This window comes from Battus philenor, unplaced genomic scaffold (assembly GCF_028537555.1).
Source record: "Battus philenor isolate CCGP_79_NKW_IND1 unplaced genomic scaffold, ilBatPhil1.0.hap1 SCAF_18, whole genome shotgun sequence".
In the NCBI taxonomy this organism is placed as follows: Eukaryota; Metazoa; Arthropoda; class Insecta; order Lepidoptera; family Papilionidae; genus Battus; species Battus philenor.
Window position 1 is genome coordinate 945,130 of NW_027181680.1, and position 24,048 is coordinate 969,177.

The following is a 24,048-nucleotide window of genomic DNA, read 5'->3' on the forward strand; positions in this document are numbered from 1 at the left end:
TATATACCAAATCAAAGCTATTATTTTCTGTATACATATTTAATTTCTCTTTACATAATTTGCGTGTAATATCCTTAACAATGTGCTAAATTTGATATTGACCGTCATCAGTAAGATTGCAAAAGGACATTATTCATGTGCATATCTCTGCCAACTGCACCGCAATAGTTTTTACACTTTTTAAACAGTTTTATTTAGTTCGACCCGTACGGAATTTATTCGGATCAAAATTAGAAATTGAATTTTAAGCACCTTCCCGTTGTCAGATTGATCTGAAATTTGGTACACACATTTAATTTAGATGACAATACAATATAATAAAATCAATAACATTATAAATCTGAGATGGCCGCGGATACAAAATGGCGGATTACGTATTTTTCCTTAACCCCCTCAATATGGGTATCAAATGAAAGGGCTACACTAGTAAAACACGATGATTATGTCAAAATTTAAAATTCAAGATGGACGCCGTTCCAATATGGCGGACTAGGTACATATTTTTCCACAACCACCACAATATGGGTATCAAATAACCGTTTAACTTAAAAGTTTTTTAAATGTATTTATTTTAAGTCACATTAGCTTAGTTTGCGATCGATTCTTTCAAATAGGTTATGGTAACAAGACATGACCTTAAATATTCATTAAAAAAGTACAAAAGTAAACAGTAACACCCATCACTGTAAACTTTTGAACATTTTTCCTGCGAATATCGTACTATCTCTCATGATCTACTTGCTAGAATTTAGCTCCCAAATTATATCGTAATAGTGGTATTTAAAGTTTCACTAATATTTTCGTTACCAGCGCCGGAGTTAGCCGGCACCTTGTAATGTGGGCGTATGTATAGATCCCTGTTTTGAGATTTATTACATCCAAATAAATTACTTAGAATTATCCTAACATCTATTTTTAATTAATATATCAGTAAAATCTTTAAATATGTAACACAAATGAAAATATTCGAACATCAGCTTTCCGCCATGCAATGTGCACATGCCCGGTTTAGAAGCGTCACTTTGGCGAAACGGAACGGTAAGAAAAGGGTTAAACTAAGTAAGAAAAGGATCAATATTTAGCCACTTCCGCATATGCAGGAGTATTCACGTGCTTCACCCCTCCACGGGGCATCTTCAGGAGTTATGTTACACCGATTAGTGCCAAACACAGAGTCCTAACACATGGCACTAATCGGTGTAACATAACTCCTGAACATACCCGTGGAGGGGTGAAACACGTGTTGAGTGATTTGGCGCTGGCAGTTGTGTGATTCGCATTGTTTGCCGCATACGCATTTATCAGCGGGCTGGCGGGCGGTGCACTTTGTTGCACAACTACCACTGCATGTGCGGAAGTGGCTAAATATTGGTCCTTTTCTTACTTAGGATGTACTTCCGCAAGGTAACGGCTGATTCCATTATATATTTAAGGGTTAAACTATTTTCGTATAAGAGTATTACTGTCTTTTGCGTGGAAACATTGATTTTTCATTAGAAAAAATTATAAGGTGTAATACTATCTGTAGATGCCTAATTTGACAGAAAAGTATCAAAGCGCGCAATAGCAATAATATGGTTTTATTCGGTAGAGACGACGAAATTAGCATTTAAGAATACAAAAGTGTTATTGGCGTGGTATTGTTTTATCGCACTTAGAGACACTTAACATTTAGATGGAAAAATATATTAAAACCTCGAGGGAACGATCTGGCCATTGAACACAGGACATAGACAGCTCTAGTCCAGATGATCACGGGTCACGGAGGATTCGCTGAGTACACCAATACCTCGCTTTGCGTTGTTTCGTTTTGCGTTTTTTTCGAAGTTGCGTCGCTGCTTAATTAGTACTAATTATCACTGTGCGTCGTTAGATTTTCGAGGTTGCGTTGTTTTGGGTTCGAGTCTTTAATTTTTTTAAATTCACTTTTTTTCTAAAAGATGGCAACACTTTTGTTTCTAATTGCACCATGCCATCAAAACTCGGGGATTCCCTTTCTAACTAAATATCAACGCAATTTGAATACAGTTTTATTTTCAATTTGATTTGCTAATTTTAAGAGTTCAGTTTCGATTATATAGTGTTGTGATTTTTTAAAAGATAATAATAGATTTACATAAATTTTTAAGTGTTGTTTCTGGTTACAAAAATGGTAAAGTTACATTATTTTTGTTTTTTAAATGTTTACTATGTTCAATTTTCTTTTTAAAAAGTAGTATCTTCGTAACCCTGGAACCTATCTTCAATCTTTACATGGTTCGCTATAGAAAATCTTAATTCACTTTGCGGCGTTTCAATTTGCGTCGTATTTTTTTGGAACTTAACTACGACGCAAAGTGAGATATTGATGTACCTGCATAAGTTTAACTCAGAATTCCTCGTGCTCCTGTGACATTACGGTGGACCAGACGGTGTTGCACCAGATCTGTCTGTCTCCGCATTTGTCACGCTAAAAATTGATTACCAGTTTCGGGTCGAAGAAAAATTAATAATTCTCGATCTACCCCCATTATATCATTTACAACACATATTGGGCTGACCGGAAAGTAATATCGCTTGTGTTAAATTCACACGAGTACATTTTTAGCGAATTTTTATTTCTAATCAAAAATATATTCATCTTCTTTGTCAACAACCTTTTGCCATCTAGTATTCATATCAATGTCGGAGCGGTATAAATCGATTTTTCTGTAAAATATGTCGAAACGACATTACTTTCCGGTCCCTCTAACACATTAGAATCGACTTCGAGTGCCGGTCTGGTGTGAAAATCAGGGAGGAATCAATAGCCTCCCTGATAAGAGAAGAAAAAACAAAAGAAGAGTTCCTCCTACTCTGTAGAAAAATAATAAGTATAGTAATAGATAGAAATAAAAGCTAATAAAAATGTAAACAACAAAAATCAAAAAAAGATAATGTAAAACCAGGTGATATTGTAATAATCCTATACAGATAACAAATAATAAAAATGTAAAAGAGTAATGAGGGATGTATGAAAGGCGTTACAGAGCGAAAGGAAAGAACAGAAGAATTGTGGCAAGAATGAAAAGAACGAAAGATCATACGATGTATGAAGGACGATAATGAAAATAAAAAAATATGTGAAAAAATTAAATAATGTTGAATAGTCCCTGTCCCACACAAGAGGTACGAGAGGCTCCCAATAGCGGGGACCATTAAAAAAAAACATATTAGAAATACTCAAGTATATACTCAGGGGTGTCTCCAGCTCGTGTAGCGCCCGTGTGGAGTGAAACCCTTGCGCCCACTGGGCCTGAACCCCCACCTCCCGCGGCTATAACTACTAACTTTGCCATCGTAAAAACAAAGTTTTTTTCATATTCCAACAAGCTATTTTATAAGTAGGTACAGCTTATGGTATGGTATTATATACGGCCTTTCTTCTTATGACGGCAGAATAACACTCATTTTTTTATATCTTTGCTGTTTCAGGCGGCGGCGCCCGTGTGTATTGCACACCCTGCACTATAGGTTTTTTTGATGGCCCCCGCTATTGGGGGCCTCTCGTACTCCCTATCTTTTGTGGGACAGGGACTTTTTGGGCAAATTTATTTAATTTTTCACAGATTTTTTTTTTATTTTCGTTCTCTTCTTTCGCACGTCACATGATCTTTCGGTCGTTTCTTTCATTCCACAATTCTACTATCTTTCCCTTTCGCTCTGTATCGCCTTTCATTCATTCCTCATTTCTTTTTACATTTTCTTAAATTCTATTGTTATTGTCTATCACATTTTTACTTAGGTACTATAATTATTCTATATCACAGTATTATTATATTATTTTGTCTTTATTAGTTCTATTTCTTTGCAATATTTAGTTTTTATTTCTTTCTATAGCTTTATTTATAATTTTTCTACCGAGGTTGATGAATAATTTTTTGGTTTGTTTTTCGCTTATCAGGGAGGCTATTGTTTCCTCCCTGATTTTTAAGCCAGACCGGCACTCAAATTCGAGCCGAAGTCCCCCACGCCCGGTTCACAGAAGCACGAGGGGTCCTCCTTGAGCTTAAACCTGTGGAGGTACTCAGAGAACCCCCCGTGCCCCGTGAAGAGCTGGGCCGAGACCGCGTCCGCCTCGATACTGCGGAGCACGCGGTAGGCTGAAATGGCGTCCGGGAAAAATGTCCTCGTCACTGAAGCCGTCGTGCACTATAGGTTAAGCCGCCGTTTAGACTAAGTAATAGATGTAATGCGAAATTAAATTTCAAAGTTTGAAGTGTTAAAGTTAAAGTTTAGACTTGACGCCAAGTTAAATTGATTAGGTGCTAACCAATTTATAAACGCTGGCTTCGATCCACCCCGTGTTACACAGGGCGGTACCAGGCGGTTCCGATGTTGTAATTACCTACTACTGATACGCGTTAGTTTGAAGGTGTTCGATGCGGTTTGTTAAAAGATCAAAGGGTGAAGCGAAAACGATTTGTCATTAAAATTGATTGTATTCTGCACTACGACTGATTGAGGTTGTGTTATTAATGTTTATTTACCACGTATATCGATATTATACAAAAGGTGTATCTATTTTAATATTGAAATATATTTCAGTCCCCCCTCACACTTCGTGTGGCCAGACATCGCAAGTTTTTCAACCATTTATGTGCCATGCCCCATCTAAACTTTTCTAAAGTTCTCACGCTCCCCTATGCAACATATATATATATATATATACATATTACATACCTTATCTTACATTTGTTAATTAAAAACTTTAATTTTTTTTGCAAAACAACGTTTGCGGGATCAGCTAGAATATATATATATATATATATATATATATATATTCTAGCTATATATATATATATATATTTTTATATTAAACTCATGACGAGTTCTCTTTCAAATTGTCCCATTTAAACGAATTGCCACCCTTTGGCGTGTGGATTCTAAGTCTATAAAAACTGGTCCAGATCTTTTCGTTTTTTTCAAATTTTAGTCCCTTCTTGCACAATTATTCTGCAGTACTTGAAAAAAGTGGAGCGACTGTCTACGTCACCAATAAGAGATGAGATATTTCTCTCGTCCACTCTTACTCCAGCTTCTATCTCGAAATCCATTCCGAGTCCCCCAAATACATTCACCCACTTAAGGCTTTTATTTACAAAGGTACAAGGGGTGGTCTTATCGCTCGAGGCGATCTCTACCCGACAACCTTTCGATGGAGATGAAACATGAAGGTGAGGGCAGTTTAGGGTGTACGTATAAAAACTACACATTGCAGAGGACAATACACTTGAACATATACATACATATATACAGAGATAAACATACATACATTACTATAATACAATATTGTGTACCATTTGCTATTTATTCGTATTTATGTAATAACTTTTCTATGTAAAGTAAATACATGATAAAACAATTTCTCTCGACTATGTAGGTATATGCTTCAAATCAACAATAATGCGTTGTTGTAACAGAGAAACGACATTTAAAGTTATTATTTAAATTGTCGATTCCTTTTAAAAGTACATTCTGCAACATTTTAAATTATCATCACTTTAACATGTCAAATATCGACTGCTTTACCGACCGGCGACCGCAATGAACGCCATCATTAACTTACAACATTGACAGCGCCATCTATGAAGTGTCAAGGTTAAACAGACACTGCTTTACCGACATTAAATAAGCGCGGCGTAATACAAAATGGAATTATAAAAGAAACGAGTTTCTTTATATGTGTATATGTATATATACATACACACATACATATATAAATATAGATGTTTGTATCTATGTATGTGTAATTACATTAATAATTTCATGAAACTTTAACAAATGTATAACAAACTTATTTACATTTCTAATGCTTACCATGTGTATGTATATTTTTATATTAATTAAAAATTTTATGCACAAAGGCGTTGGTAAATATATCGAATTCTTTTATCATATTTTCTCTAAAAGCCCACTAGATGGCGCTAGCTGGTAAGCCTAAAACGTGGTGCTGATTTACCGACATTTCATTTCCTTTTAAATCACTCTGTATGAGTGTAATGAGCAGTAGCAGTACCAGAGCAGGACTGAGACCAGCAGTTATGGGTCGCGGGTTCGATTCTCAAGACACAGTCTCGTATAATTCACATTATGCTTTAAATATATGGGATTGTCATCGCTAACAAATAGTTTCCAGAGGATGGGCAGAAGCGTCCTCGGCATACCATAATACATACTACGATCACCAACCCGTCTGCCAAACTTGGCGATTAAGGTACATCCCCCCCTCATATATATCTTTAGGAGGCCTATATCTTGCAGTGTGTCTATGAGCTGAAACGACACAATAGCCTTCCTGATAGACGGAAAGGATACTAGGGAAGAATTAAAAAAGTGATACAAAAAAATAAAAATTAAAGAAAATAAGAAAAATTTTAAATAGACTATAAGAAAAAATGTGATAAAATGTAACTCAAAATGTGATAAAAATGTAAACGAAAAGAAATAAAGATAAAACGTAACAAGTAATGAGGGAGGAATGAAAGGTCACAGAGTAAAAGGGAAAGATAGCAGAAATGTGGCATGAAAGAATAATGTGAAGAACGAAAGGAGAGAATGGAAATAATAAATAACTATGTTGAAAAAATAAATTGCCCGTAAAGTCTCTGTCCCACCAAAGATGGGGATACGAGAGGCCCCCAATAGCGGGGGCCATAAAAAAAAGAGCTGAAACGACAATACCAATGGGCAACAAAATTTGTCTAATTAGCTGTATGAATCCAGAAATATAAATAAAAAATTTAAATCCGGAAGACATTTCTCCAACATTGCCTATAAGTCTAACAAAAGTCTTGTCTTTGTGCAAGTCACGCGAGAAGGGGGTGCCGTTAACCCCCCTCCAATAATAGATCACTCTAAAATTGGCTTAATCCCAATCTAGGCCTCAAAGCGAGGCTCCAATTTAAGTGCCTGGTACTGGCGGTATATTTTTTAATACGGGCTTACCCTCTGACCCCGTGGTTGTACAAATGATTTATTGTACGCTATTATTTATTTCCGAACGCATTACTTTATTACTAAATCTAATTTAACTGTTTTTAACACGAAAGAAATAGTTATTTTTTTAATTCATAGTATATTGTATTTGAGGTTTACACATAGCAAGCGACTTGCTTTAAAAGTTATAATATACACCTATCCCCCGATATACACGGTACTTGTTTTACACGGTTTCCGCAAAAAATTTGAAGCAATTGTTAATAAACGATTTTATTACCATCTCTCATAATGTAAATATTTCTGCTTCAAACATCGAATCGGCACAAATAACTTCGAGTGATGAAAGTGAATTCGAACCTTCGATTCCGAAAAAAAGAATGAGAGTAATTTCTGACAGCGATAAAGGGTTATAGAACAACTTTGGTTTTATTTTTTGTTTTTCTGTTTAATAAATTGAAATTAAATAAAAAAACAGTGTTTCCGTAACATATTAAATATTGTAACTTGTCAATGCATTATATTTTTATTTATGTGTACACCTAAAAATATTGAAAAAATCACAACTGTTAAATAGCAAAATTATGCATTTTCTGCAAGCTTTTCGATTTACACGGTTTTGACTGGAAAATTTTTAATTTTCGACTTACACGTTCTTCTTAGGAACGTATCTACCGTGTAAATCGTGGGATAGGTGTATATAAAAATAAACAAAATATATTTAATAACATACGGACATAATATTAATTTGATGACATGATTAAATTATTAAATACGAGATAAAAAAACAACCTTTAAGCTGATATACGCTCACTGCAAGGTATAGGCAAACACAAAGATCTCCACAATGACGGATCCTGTGCTGCCGGCACCCCGCGACCTCCTGTAACTTCAACCATGTCATCTGTCCACCTGGTGGAAGGCTTACTTGCGCCACGTCAAAGCCTTTCAGATAGATGTCATTATGGAGAAGTTCAATTTGATTCTAATTCCAATAAAATCGGACTCTCTCGCATTTTTATTGCGACGTATATATGTTATTTTTATTTTAATATTATTATTCTTGGTTGTTCGCACTATAAAAGTATCAGCAAAACGCTTAGAGCGGGTGGAGGGAACTTCAACCGTGTACGGATGTGAATCCGTCCGTCTTGTTGTCCGATGGAAGAAAGGAGATGGAGGGGGAGGAATTGATTAGCATTAAACTGGCGATTTTTCGCCGATACTGCCAGCTTTAAGGCTTTAGCGCTCACCAAATCAATGCCTCCAATCAGCCTCTAGGCTCTTCTCTGTATGGAGTCCAAAACTTCGAGCTAGTACTTCGCTGTTCCATAGTTAGGTACAGTATTCTATACGTGATCGGTAATTTTTAAATAATAATACTGAACTGAGAGAAATAAAAAACTGATATATATAAGTCTAAGATGTAGAATTAGATTAGAAATTGTTATATATCCTAAATTATATAAATAGACCAAAATGTAATAATTGAGGAAGTAAGGTAATTGGAGTGAAAAATAAAAAAGAGAACTAATTGCAGAACGAAAGAGAAGCAAGATAGACATTGTGAGGAATGGAAGAAGAGAAAGTAGATAATATAAATAAAATGAAAAATTTAATAAAGAAAAACTAAATCCTTGTTCCCAACTACATAGGCGGTGGAATGAGAGGACCCCAAGAGCAGGGGTCAATAAAAATACGTGACCTGACTTGTGCTACATACAGATTTAAGAGCTGCCCTGGTGTAAAATACCGAGGACGCTTCTCCTGAAATCCCAGATTTTTGACAACCCAAAGTTAATATTTGATTTTATCTATAACCTATCATCCTGTACCTAGCCACCTAAGAGTAATAAGATGATGGAAGGAAGGCGATGAAAGCAAGAAGGAATGAAAGAACAAAATGAGGGATATTGTGATGGAAAAAAGGTAAGAACAAAAGAAATGAAGAATGAACGTGAGTGAAGAAAATTTGAAAACTTATTTGTAAACAAAGACCCTGATCCCAACAAATTAGGGGTACGAGAGGCCTCCAATAGCGGGGACCATAAAAACCTATCACCCTGTATAATAAAAGTATGTTAAAACGTAAAAAATTGGAAATTGATTACAAAAGTTTGGCAGCACACAGTCGAGAAGCGAGTTATTGGATTCGTTCCAAAAAACCTTATAATTAACTGCAGTTTGGACAAGTTTAAGTTAACCGTGACTTGAATCTCGTGTTCCGTAACTTAAGTTGAGGTCAAATTTAAACTTAACCCACCATAATGACGGGTAGCTCGCGAGCTAAAGACAAGATATATATCTTTGCGAAAGATATAATCACTCTCTATCGCGTGTGTGTTTCAATTGTATCTGTATATCTTTATACTTAAGACTCAATTTTCCTGATGAGTTACGTCTCGTTTATAAATTTACACGTAAAAGAGAGATACGGTTAGCTATTGCATGTTTAGTAAGAAAAGGACCAATATTTAGCCACTTCCGCACATGCAGTGGTAGTCGTGCAACAAAGTGCACCGCCCTCCAGCCCGCTGATAAATGCGTATGCGGCAAATAATGCGAATCACACAACCGCCACCGTTAATTCACTCAACTCGTGTTTCACCCCTTCACGGGGCATCTTCAGGAGTTATGTTACACCGATTAGTGCCAAGGCTCACTCGGTGTTTGGCATGTGCGGAAGTGGCTAGATATTGGTCCTTTTCTTACTAAGGATGGCCTTCCGCAAGGTAACGCCTGATTCCATCAAATATTCGGAAAAGTTGCCAATTTACAACCAATTATTACTCCCATCTTTCTTCCATTGAACAATAAGACGCTCGGATTCACAACATACGTAAATGGTTATTAGTAGTATTAAAAATATAAGCTATTGATTTTCGCAACGACAGAACACGCGCGGGCGTTTATATTTTTTCTGCTTTATAACAAAGACGTAAAACGTCTAATAGGAATATTTAACACGTTTTATTCCGCCTTACAGAGTTCTAAGTCTGAGCTAAAAGAGCCGAAGATATAAAGGATATATTTTCTCTTAGCTGTCATTTCCTTACCGAGTCCGTTTCGCCGAAGTGACTCTACTGAACAGAGCAGGGTGGTAAGCTGATGTTCGAATTTTCTCATTTGTGTTACATATTTAAAGATTTTACTTGTATATTAATTTAAAATTGAAGTTAGGATAATTCTTAGTAATGATAAATCATAATACAGGGATCTATATATAAGCCCGCATTACAAGGATACCGTCTAACTCCGGCGTTGTTACACATGAGTAGTCAAATGGGCGCCAGTAACAATATATATATCTTAATATATATAAATCTCGTGTCACAATGTTTATACTCAATGGACTTCTAAACCACTTAACCGATTATAATAAAATTCGCACACCATGTGCAGTTCGATCTAACTTGAGAGATAGGATAGTTTAAATCTCAAATTATACTCGCAATTTTAATTTATTGCTAATTATTGTCTGTTATTATTTGACAGTCACAATTATCTGTTAACTCCAAATGATTCTAACAGATGTCGATACCTTTCGACTGGGTTGAGTAAGTAATCAATAGATGGCGCTGCTACGGTAAATCTACGAACGTGTCATATAAGCTACATTTTAACAGCATAATTACCACGTGTTGTTGACGCTATAAAATTAATTAAATTTATTTTGTAGTGAACGAAATACCGTATAATTCAATTATTTCCACTTTTTAAATTTTCACAGCAACGCGTGGCCGGGTCAGCTAGTCTTTATGTATATTTTCAATCTTGGGATATATATAAAAGAGTGATATATATCCTAAGATCGATAACATATAAATCACTCTTTTCTAATCAAGGATACACACTACCTATGTGACGTTTTGTCAATTGTATTTTGTGCGACAGAGATAATGCTCTACGAAGTTTACTACCCAATTGTCTCTTTCCAAAGGTCGATGTGCAATATTTATCGCGCGGGTACTGTAAAAAAAATTGACAGGATGTGTTACCACAGACAAAACATACATTTTAACTCTAAACAGATAACTAACATAAAAAGGTTTCATATCAGATAATTAGTTATGTGATACGTTTTCGGAGACATTGAATAAAATGTATGACTGTATAATATATTTACACTATTAATTACACTTAAATGTAGATAATAAAACATTTTATATAAAAGGCTATATTAAATACTAGTTTTACAATCCATTTTTATCCACCTAGGGAGGGGACAATGCCCATTCTCTGGATATCCACGGAGGAAACGGGTTGGACCTTTTCTATGCCAGATCTGTACGGCACTGCGACATCCATACATGATTAGAATCGCTCCTACCCGCACTTAGCGTTTTGCTAATAATTTTAAAATTCGAACAGCCAAGAAATAACCTACCGACGTTATTTTCAGCCAATTATATCTTAGGAGTCTTCAAGCAAGGGCGGCTTAACCTATAGTATACGGGCGCCAGAAGAAAGGCTGTAACTAATACCATACTGCAAGCTATACCCACTTATAAAATTGCTTGTTGGAATATGAAAAAACTTTCTTGTTACGACGGCAAAGTTAATAGTTATAGCCGGGGGGGGGGGGGTTACAGACCTAGGGGGGCGCCAGGGTTTCATTGCACACGGGCGCTACCCGAGCCAGAACCGCCCCTGTCTTCAAGACAAGAGTAAATAGGTATCTAAGCAAGCATATAGCATCGTAGAACTCGTTATCGCTTAACATCAAACGAGACAGAGATCAAATGCTTCAACAAAAAGGAGTAGGTATAAAATACATGGGCATAGACTAATATTGTTACAAAGCACGAGTTACAGAACCATCTAAACAATAAACACGGAATCCTAGGATCAAGAACACCATGCGTGTTTGCACCTTGAAGTTATTTGTAGATTTTTGTGTACGGTTCTCGGAAATTTCAACCGAGTACTATCTCGAACTAACTAGAACTTTCTCTGCAGTATAAATAGTTGTACTTCCCATGACAGTTAGTGTTGTTTTTGACTTATAATATTAAGATCTACGATCAGTGATACAATGTGACTATTTGGTAAGTTATTTGGACAGTGATTTCCTGAGCGATTCGGAAGCGAAGTTTGGACTAAGCGAAAATATACTTTGTGTTGAAGTAGGGTGACCATGTGATTTGTGAATAAAGGACTCCTTGTAAACTAGTGGTGTTTCATTCCGAGTCAGAACCCACAGTACGTAACAATACATTGTTAAAATGCACATATAAAACAAATGTGAAAGAAAAAAGTCTAATCTAAACAAATCGGAAATATCAAAAGATAATTATAGAAATGTAAGAATAAAATAAAGATTAGAAATAAAATTGTACCTAGCCACCTAAGAGTAAAAAAGATGAGGAAAGGAAGGCGATGAAAGCAAGAAGGAATGAAAGAACAAAAAAAATTTTGCAAGATATTGTGAAGGATAAAAGAAAAGAATAAAAGAAATTGAGAAGAATGAAAGTGAATGTAGAATAAAGATAAAACCATGAAAAAATTATTTGTGAATAAAGTCCATGTCCCAAACAAAACAGGGGTACGTTTAAAAAAAAAACAATACATTGTTTTGATCCGATTTGTATACGGAACACTGGAGTACATACCTCATACATAATTGTATGGTATCATTGTTCATTCGACCACCGCTTAATTTTGAAGACTATCACAGTAGGTTACAGTTTGAACAAGATGGCGATATTTCTAACGCAATACAAAGAATAAAAAAAATTATCAAAAGAAGCAAATGATACTTGTTGTAACAGCTCCTAATAGATACGGGATTGTATTTCGTGCGACAGAGATAACGCTCTACGAAGCCGAAATTAGCCGATTGTCTCTTTAAAAAGCTCGATGTGTAATATTTGACGCCTGGTACTGTACATCCTTTATGTTCAACATGTAAATATAAATATAAACGTGAAGGATGTAATAATAGTAACAAAAAATTGTTAAGAAACAAAAGAGAATAATAAACATACTAAAATTAAAAAAAAATACAAAATTGTAACGTAAAATAGGGGTTACAAGGGGACCCCAAAAACGAGGGTAAACAAAACACGCATAGTCGAATTGTTTAGTTCAAAACTAATATCGCGTCGATGGAACATTTTGTGGCCTTTTCCGAACAATGAATTCACGTCACTGGGTTTTTTCCGTGTAGTTACTTCAACCGTCGCGTTGTTGCGAATAAACGAAAGAGTGAATCCAAATCAAAATGAACAATAAAGAAGAAACATCCGATATCCAACTATTTATATCTGTGACCTAGATTCGAGTGAATTCACTTTTTTAATTGTATTAATGTGGTTTGAATGTATTAAATTATATATATATATATGATTTAATACACGTGTTTTCATGGTTACAATGCTAAGACAGTTTTCGTAATTATATATTTTACTTTTGTGTTTTTTTATTTTATTTTATATATATATTATAAGAGAAGATAATACCTTTCGTAGCTCTTATAGTTTTTAGGAACCTTTTGGATTGGAACTTTTAACAGAACTCTTATTCATCGACAACTTATTTAAAATCTATTTTATTTAAGATTTTGTTATAGTTGTGGAGAAGTAGAAGGAAGAAGCTCAGAGTATGAATACAGATTCATACAAATACACTTTATCAGATATGGCCTAAATGAAATCAAAATAATATGACTTCACTGCCTAGGATTCTTGTCGTTCAAATATTTGTCTATTTAATAAGTGTTAAGTCAAATTACATTTAATATGCGTTTTGAATTTTGTATATATATTAGCTGATCCCGCAAACGTTGTTTTGCAAAAAAAGTATTTTTAATTTTTAATTTAAAAATAAGGGTTGATCGTAGACGGGTGAAAATTTAGGGTTATATGTATTTTTGTATGTTGTATCATAAAAAAATAAAAATAAAATTTTAAGGGTGAACAACCCTTATCACTTAGGGGTATGAAAAATAGATAGTAGCCGATTCTCAGACCTACTAAATACGCATATAAAATTTGGTAAAAATCGGTCAAGCCGTTTCAGAGGAGTTCAAGTTCGAACACCGTGACACGAGAATTTTATATATTATATATTATATATATATATATATATATATATATATATATATATATATATATATATATATATATAAATAAATTTTGCACATCGACCTACAAGACTGATCATCGCGGCAACCTTTGATGAAGTCTATTCCTTGCAGTGGACAATAGCCTTATGTGATGATGATTTATAATTTACGCAACGGTAATACAAAATTTAAAAAAAATTGGCTAATGTAAAATGTGGGTATTTCGATATTACACACAGACAGTTAAATTTTATTTTTTATATAGTTTGTTCAGATGGCGAGAAATTAATTCGCATTGCGATTTGGAACACTTTATTTCTGTGTTCTTATTTCAAAACAATACCTACTTGTATTACAAAAGCCTACCCCCACTTGCTACCTTTATCGAATAGCTGTCTGTATTCGATTGGTGTTAATGTTAGCCTTCCAGGCTTTCACGGCTTCTTAGGGCTCACGGACCCGAAGGTCGTGAGCTGATGAATTAAAAAAAAAATCTACGTCAAATGTGATGCTTGACGTACAATACCCGTTATCTCTGTCGCACGACATACAAAACGTCACATAGGTAGTGTGGGACAGAGATAGTGCTCTACGAAGCAGAAATTAGCCAATTGTCTCTTTCCAAAAGTCGATGTGCAATATTTATCGCCGTGTACTGTACTATTACATACAATATAAAAAGCTCGTTTTTGGCACTAATCGGTGTAACATAACTCCTGAAGATGCCCCGTTGAGGGGTGAAACACGTGTTGAGTAATTTAACGGTGGCGGTTGTGTAGTTCGCATTGTTTGCCGCATACACATTTATCAGCGGACTAGCGGGTGGTGCACTTTGTTGCACGACTACCACTGCATATGCGGAAGTGGCTAAATATTGGTCCTTTTCTTACTTTGGATGGACTTTCGCACGGTAACGCCTGATACCATTAATTATTGTTCAATAAACGTATATCTAAATGACAAGAATCCTTGGCAGTGGTGTCGCATTATTTGATTTCGTTCAGGCTATATCTGATAAAGTATGCATGTTTATCTATATTGTTAATCTTTATTAAAATATTTTTTTACAGTTTTATCCTGCTTCTTCTTCGCAACTAACACCTTGCGAAGCAGAGTGAAGTCGAAAATAAAACAGATAATGAAATAAAAAGATAATAATTCGTCTATCAATGAGAGTTCTGTTAAAAGTTCCATTTTGAATAAAATAATATTCAATGCAGTGGGCGTGTTAGGGTAAAAAGACAGATCAATAGTCTAGTAAATATATCCTATAAAATTAATAAAAATAATATTTAAAAAAATAAATTAATACAGATATTGCGGACTCAGATAGTATTGTTATAAAAACAATATCGAGTTTCTAGACGCTTATTCTCAGCGTGCCTTTTGTGGTAAATCACACGTACACCAACACCTCGCTTTGCGTCGTTTCGTTTTGCGTTTTTTTTCAAAGTTGCGTCGCTGCTTAATTAGTACTAATTTTCACTGTGCGTCGTTAGATTTTCGAGGTTGCGTTGTTTTGGGTTCAAGTCTTTAAATTTTTTTTTGAAATTTTTTTTTCTCCAAAAGATGTCAACACATGTTTCTAATTGCGACATGCCATTGAAACACGGGGATTCCCTTTCTAACTAAAAATCAACGTAATTTTAATACAGTTTTATTTTCACTTTGTTTTGCTAATTTTGTGAGTTTAATTTCAATTACGTAGTGTCTTGTGCTTTTTTAAAAGGAAATTATAAATTTTAACGTGTTGTTTCTGGTTACAAAGAAGGTATATGTCTTTCTAATTTATTTATAGGCAAAGTTATATTATTTTTATTTTAATGTTTACTTTGTTCAATTTTCTTTTTAAAAAGTAGTATTGTCGTAACCATGGAACCTATCTTCGATCTTTACATGGTTTGGTATAGATAATCTTAATTCACTTTGCGGCGTTTCAATTTGCGTTGTGTTTTTTTTGGAACGTAACCTCGACGCAAAGTGAGGTATTGGTGTATATTTATGTTTACGTATTATAATAGATTGGATAAACAACCTTATATCAAGTTAAAACATCTATTGTTACGTAACTATAATATGTTATTAGAGTCATAAGAAAAATAAATGGTGAAATAAATGAGGTATTGTTGTATTTCATTTTATATGAAGACATATTGTATTTTCACAGCCTAGTATATTTTAGTCTTATACAGGTTGGCCCATAAGTCCTTTGATATGAAAAAAAATTATTAAAATAAAACTTATTACAATATGAACTAATTTTTTATTTACCAAAAAAGCTTATAAAACGGGAATTATTTTTTGAAAATAACGTCTTCTAAATGTAATCCATTGCGATCACGGCACTCTTGCAAACGACGTCTAAAATTGTCGATGACTGTGCGGCACGTCACTGCTGTAATGCTTGTCATTTCTCTGCGGATGTTTTCTTTTAGGGCCTCAATTGACCGCGGGTTTGTGTCGTATACTTTAGCCTTAAGGTAGCCCCACAAAAAAAATCCATCGGGGTCAGATCTGGCCTACGTGGAGGCCAGGAAATGTCTCCTCTCTTAGAGATCACTTTGCCAGGAAAAAGTTGACGGATAACGGGCATAGCAGTGTTAGAGGTGTGAGAAGTGGCCCCATCCTGTTGAAACCACGTCCTGGCATTAAAGCCTGAAAAGTTTTGCAATTCTGATATAAAAAACTCTTCGATCGTAGCACATATCGCTCCGACGTAACAGTAACTGCGCGCCCTCTGCCATCCTCAAAGAAGTAAGGCCCTAGGATACCATGGGCTGACATAGCGGCCCAAACAGTCACTTTCGGACTATGTAAGGGCTTCTGATGCTTAAGTTTTGGATTGATGGGGCTCCAATAGCGGCAATTTTGTTTACTAACATGCCCGTTAAGATGGAAATGAGCCTCGTCAGAGAACATTATGTTATTGAAGGAAGTAAACCGATTCAACATTTCATTCGCATAATTTTGTCTTTGAATACCGTCAGTTTCCTTTAATTCTTGAACCAACTGAATTTTGTAAGGGTGCATATGTAAATCTTTCTTCAAAATCCGTTTTAACGATGTCCTGGATACATTTAATGCTCTGGCGCGCTTACGAGTTGACTGTGTCGGATTTTCGCGAATAGACTGTGTCACTGTGTCTATGTTTTGTTCCGTACGTGACGTCCTTGGGCGACCCAACCGCGGTTTATCTAACGTCGGACCGGTCTCCTCGAACTTAGCAACCCAGTTCTTAATCGTTTGAAGAGTTGGAGTGTCGTCAAAGTTGTGTAAACCTTTGTGTTCTCGAAATTTACGCCGCGCAACGGTTGCCGAATTATCGTTTTTATAAAACTCTCGCACACAAAACGCACGGTCCGCTCCGGTAAAACGCTTCATCTCGACTAAATTCCCAGAAACCGAAGTTACTCCCCCCCTTCCCCTGCACCGCTCACGCGCGCCCTGTTCGTTTTATTCAAATTTTACTTTTTAAAGGACTTATGGGCCACCCTGTATGTAACATATATATTTTTTATACAAACGAAATGGTTTAACTTGTATCGAGTCGACTTTGGACTTGCCCGCCTTTATCATCAAATTTCGACACTGTTCCGCGTGGGCCCAACGTTGGGAAACGCTGTGCTAATGACCGTTGTAAAAAGGTTTAATTTAAAAGTACAGTAATCGGCACGTGATGCTCGTTATGATTTGTTATCGTTACCGCACTGTACTGTCTGGTTCACTGTTATCAATCGATCAAACTTGCGCTGATAAGGATACGCGGAAATTCATTGCACTAGCCACTTCAACATCCTTTAAAGAAGTATCATAGCCGATGAATCTGTTGTCTGTTCCAAATTCAAAATATCTCATTTTTTTTTAGTATCTAATATATAAAATTCTCGTGTCTGGTGTTCGAACTTGAACTCCTCCGAAACGGCTCGACCGATTTTTACCAAATTTTACATGCGTATTCAGTATGTCTGAGAATCGGCTACTATCTATTTTCCATACCCCTAAGTGATAAGGGTGGTCCACCCATAAATTTTATTATTAATTTTTTAGACAATTTTTTTGGTTTTTATTTTATTATGATACAGAATACAAAAATACGTACAAACCTAAATTTTCACCCCTCTACGATCAACTCTTATCTTACATTTGTTAATTAAAAACTTTAATTTTTTTTGCAAAACAACGTTTGCGGGATCAGCTAGTATGAATATAAAACAAAGGCACAGGCATTGGCATCCGTGCCTTTGTTATTACATTTACATTTAATATTACAGAACTTTTTTCGCTCACGTCTCTGCATGTGTTTACTAAGTCTTGATCCATTTTAACTATACACTAACAATGTATAGTTTTTAAAATTACATCTAGTGCGACTATTTCCTCGTATCTACTCCATATTTTTTTTATGACCTCCGCTATTGGGGGCCTCTCGTACCCCTATTTTGTGGTGGGACAGGGTCTTTTTGGGCAATTTTTTTTTCCACTTATTTTTTATTTTATTTCCGTTCTCTGCTTCCATTCTTCACATGATCTTTCATTCCATTCTTTTATACCACATTTCTTCTTCCTTACCCTTTTGCTCTGTTCGTCTATCATTCTTCCCTTTTTCTTTTTACATTTTTTTTACACATTATTACTTATTCTAAAATTATTTCTATCACAGTTTTGTTTCTATTTACGTTTTTAATCTATTTATCTTTTTATACTCTGTTTGTTTAATTTCATCTACTCCATATTGCAATCCTCAGGTTGTACGCCAGATGGTATAATACCAATACAAAATATTTCAATTGTATTTAACAATACAAAAAGGTAAGTCAATCAGGAGCCAGTAGACGCGGCATGAATAATCCCCACCACAAGGGATACAGGACGCCGTTGGCCGCAGCGCTGGCGAAAAGGTGATCATAGCGAAATTAGCTGATATGATGATAAAAAATATCGCTCATAATTCTCATCTGCAAAGAGCCGGCGTTAAACTCAACAGTTGCTCTTTACAAATATAGTTCTATAAAGATCGCGCGACAATAATTTGCTTCATAAACATTTAATTCCACGCATTAACATCAGTATAGTATTCTTGGATGCAATAACATACTTATTTCAAATAAAAAAAATTACAACACAATAAAAAAATGGTGACGTGGCAGTACTGTCAAAATAACTTGTCGCATTTTTTTTTAAAAAAAAAAACAAAGTTCCTACAACAACGATATCATGTCACTACCAACAATATAGTAAAAAGTCATCGGATAACATTGCATCTATATACTATAGTTAAATGTAAATAAATAAAAGAAATGAGTCTTGAATTTTCATATAAATTCGAAAGAATTTTTGCACAAAGTTATTTGCAATTTCCTTTCGATTTTTTTAATAAGTTAGTTTATTGTACTGCAATTATTGTAAATACATAGTTCTTCTATTTATATCTTCTTCTTTTTGGACGTTTGACTTCCATTGCACGAAATAGGCCTCTTCCAAAGTCGCCTATTCCTTGCAGTGGGTGTCTATTGACCGATATGATGATATTGTTATACGAGGGTGAATCAAAAAATTCTTGGAATCAATATTAAAAAATGCAAAGATTTAAATAATAATATTTTATTTTTCTACATAATCTCACTCCAATGCAATGCATTTAGAATAACGCGTTTCTAACTTCCTTATTCCTTGTGAAAAAAAATTATTTTCTTGACTCTCGAAAAAGTCCTCTACGGCAGCTATAACCGCGTCATTATCGTGAAATTTTGTTCTACGAATTTCCTCTTTTAATTTTGGAAATAAGTGAAAATCACTTGGGGCTAAGTCCGGAGAATATGGTGGGTGGTCAAGGAGAGATTAAAGCCAGCACAGCGGATTGCGTTGAGCGCAACTTCCGATCGATGAGCAGGAGCATTATCTTGAAGGAACAACACGCCCAACGACAGTTTTCCACGACGTTTTTCTTTAATCGCTTCACGCACTTTCGGGATTAAATTTGCATAATAGGGTCCAGTAATCGTCTGGCCTTTTGGCATGTAATCAATAAAAAGGATTCCTTCACTATCCCAGAACACAGAGGCCATAACTTTGCCAGCGGTAGGAGCAACTCGAAATTTCTTAATGGATGGAGAGGATGGTCGTTTCCAAGACATGCTTTGTCTTTTAGTTTCAGGATCAAAATGGTGGACCCACGTTTCATCCATGGTGACAAGACGACGGCAAAAATTATCCGAATCACGCTGGAACATTTCGAGATTACGCTTGGAAATTTCCAAACGTCGCTTTTTGTTTTCGTCGGTTAACATTCGTGGCACCCATCTTGCAGACACTTTTTTGAACCCCAGTGAATCAATTAAAATGGATTGAACGCTACCAAAAGATATCTTTAGGATCTCAGCTATATGTTTTATAGTCATTCTTCTGTCTTCCAAAACCAGATTCTCAACCTTTTTGACATTTTCTTCTGTAACGGAGGTTGAAGGCCGCCCAGAACGCGGGTCATCTTTACAGCTTGATCTACCTCTTTTAAATTCAGCCACCCAATACGCAACCATAGAATAGGGTACAGCATCACCCCCTAATGTCTGCTGAATGTCCAAAAAAATTTCCTTCGTAGACATTTTTTTCAAACTGAGATATTTTATCACCGCACGTAACTCACTTTTATCTATAATTTTGACTTTTTAGCAACTCGTTGCACAAAAAAATTTATTACATGCGAACGAACTGACAAAAACAAGTGACAGTCTGCATAAATATAGTGTGATAGACACTCTTTACTTTGAATATCGAACTTGATCCAAAAAGATTTCATATATATGCACTTCTAAGAACTTTTTGATTCACCCTGGTATATATATATACACCAATACCTCGCTTAGAGTCGTTTCGTTCGTCGTTGTTTTGAGTTCGAGTCTTTAATTTTTTTTTTTAAATTTTCTTTTTTTTATAAAAGATGTAAACACTTTTGTTTCTAATTGCGCCATGCTATTAAAACTCGGGGATTCCTTTTCTAACTAAAAACAACGCAATTTGAATACAGTTTTATTTTCACTTTGTTTTGCTAATTTTGGAGTTCAGTTTTAATTACGTAGTGTGTTGTGCTTTTTTTTAAAAGAGTTACAAAAAAGGTAAATATTTTTCCAATATATTTATTCGCAGAGTTATATTATTTTTGTTTTTTAAATGTTTACTTTGTTCAATTTTCTTTTTAAAAAGTAGTATTTTCGTGACCCTGGAACCTATCTTCGATCTTTACATGGTTTGCTATAGAAAATCTTAATTCACTTTACGGCGTTTCAATTTGCGTCGTGTTTTTTTGGAAAGTAACCACGACGCAAAGTGAGGTATTGGTGTATATACGTGTGTGTGTGTTTGTTTTGGGCGCACTTGTCAAACAATATACTATTTACGTAAAACATTATACAGTTAATTAGGTAGATATAGGTACTGTTATCATAGGATAAGATATGGTGGGGTGGTGTCGGATAAGTAGGGGGGATAGCGATTGTTAAAGAGAGAGTACATATCAAGGCTAACTTTTGTTTTATACCTGTTTGTTCTATGGAATTCTAATTCACCGGATCTAAGGTGACAACCTTTGCTTAAGCTAGGTAGTATTGTTACAAAGCACGAGTTACAGAACCATCTAAACAATAAACGTGGAACTCTAGGATCAAGAACACGCATGACCTTGAAGTTATTTATAGATTTCTGTGTGCGGTTCTCGGAAATTTTAAACGACTACTATCTCGAACTTACTAGAACCTTCTCCGTAGTATAAATAGGTGTACTCCCCATGTCGACAGTTCAGTGTTGTTTTTTGATATTATTGATTATATGATTTATCTACGATCAGTGATACTTGGTAAGTTATTTGGACAGTGATTTCTTGAGCGATTTGGAAGCGTAGTTTACTTAGTATAATTTTTGTTAAATTAGGGTGACCATCTGATTTGTGAATAAAGGACTCCTTGTAAACCAGTGGTGTTTCATTTCGAGTCAGAACCCATAGTACATAACAGTACTTAGGTTAATTATATATGTTAAGTTAGTTATTTTTATTGAGAGGCCAATAAAGGTTTACTAGTTACATTAAAGGTTATTTTAGTGGACGCTCCAGGAATTGATTAGAAATTAATGTTTTTTTTTTATAAAATATATGCGGCAAACAATGCGAATTACACAACTACCACCGTTAAATCACTCAACACGTGTTTCATGGTGTAACATAACTCCTAAAGACGCCCCGCATGCGCATTTATCTGGCTGGCGGGCGGTGCACTTTGTTGCACGACTACCACTGCATGTGCGGAAGTGGCTAAATATTGATTCTTTTCTTACTTGTGACAACAGTAGTTTTCTAGAGTTGTAAGCAACGTGTGAAGTGACATGTTGGATCATGTTGAAGCATGCAGCCTATTAAACGCGCATACGGTTGTCTTTTCAGTTTATATACCAACAGAACATTTACCTTATGCAAATAAAATATTTTTATTGCATGAATGAATGAACAAGATACTCACCTCACTGCCATCTTGCTGCGCGTTGCATTTGCTTATGTTGAGGGTCCCGGAGATGAAGTCGTTCTGGACGTCAACGATCAGGAACGCACTCACTGGACGGACAATCTGCGAGTTGAAGGACAATTTAAAGACTTTATATATACAATTAACTCTATTGTTATATCACGGTATAATCATGCAATTAATTTATAAGGACTTTTAATCGATAATAAAACTTGAGATTTAATTGCAATGCTAATGTAACGATGATATTGTAAAAGTGACTACAGAACACACTACATATATACATGTTTATATATAAATGTGTGTGTATGTATGTATATATATATATATATATATATATATATATATATATATATATATATGTGTGTGTGTGTGTACATATAACAGAAGGAGCAAAAATTTTTTTTTGTTAAATACAATCATTTAAAAAAATTAAAGACTGAATGTCTTGTTAGTTCTTCTCAGTAGGTGACTAGTTACGAACTAATGTAAACTCAATTTTAACCTGATGATTGGTAATGATCTCATAGAAGGTGGCGCAAAAGTAATGTCATAATGTGAACGCGCCTTAATTTTTACAAATGGCGCCAAACGTCACTACGCTTTGACATTTATGATGTCGATATTTAAATAATTAGTTATTAATAGGCGATGAAGTATATCTACATATGTATATTATAAGTGTACAATGACATTTGTAAAAATTAAGACACCTACACGTTATGACATAACCTTTACGCTACCTTTTACACACACATTTAATATACATATATATATATTTAAAGACAATCGGCTAATTTCGGCTTTGTAGAGCACTATCTCTGTCCCACACTACCTATGTGACGTTTTGTTAGTCGTTGTATTTCGTGCGACAGAGATAACGCTCTACGAAGTCGATATTATCCGACTGTCTCTTTCTGAAGGTCGATGTGCAATATTTATAGCCGGGTACTGTATATATATTATGCAAATCTACATATTTTGCATCTATTCATATATTTTTAAAATCAAATATATACAATAAGTTCAGAATAAACTAACCACTTTAATCCAGTGGTTCCAGCAGAAAGTAAATTCTTCTTTATCTATAAACCCGTCGTCGTTCTTGTCGAACACCTGGAATACGTGTCTCGCTCGGTCTTCTGGCAGGGGATAGATGTGACCTTTGTCGTTGCGGAAGAGAGCCTTGCAGATCAGACGGAACTCCTCAAAGTCCAGCTTCCCGTCTCTGATATCAAAAATCGATTTATATATAACATGTTATCACCTTATATCACTAATATTTCATGGAAGTCCATCCTAAGTAAGAAAAGGACCAATATATAGCCACTTCCGCACATGCAGTCGTAGTCATGCAATAAAGTGCACCGCACACCAGCCCGCTGATAAATGCGGATGCGGCAAACAATGCGAATTACACAACTTCCACCGTTAAATCACTCAACACGTGTTTCACCTCTCCACGGGGCATCTTCAGGAGTTATGTTACACTAATAAGTGCCAAACACAGAGTCT

At 35.2% G+C, this 24,048-nt stretch overlaps 1 protein-coding gene across 1 annotated transcript in view; it reads right to left on the reverse strand.

The window, feature by feature from the left end:
- Naam (Nicotinamide amidase) overlaps window positions 1-24,048 on the reverse strand; it is a 43,435-nt gene that overhangs the window by 14,092 nt on the left and 5,295 nt on the right. Inside the window, exons 2-3 of the mRNA XM_068763617.1 lie at window positions 23,575-23,761; window positions 22,531-22,635 (exon numbers count right to left, since the gene is read on the reverse strand). Coding sequence (XP_068619718.1) covers window positions 22,531-22,635; window positions 23,575-23,761 — 292 coding nt within the window. The remainder of the gene's footprint in view (window positions 1-22,530; window positions 22,636-23,574; window positions 23,762-24,048) is intronic.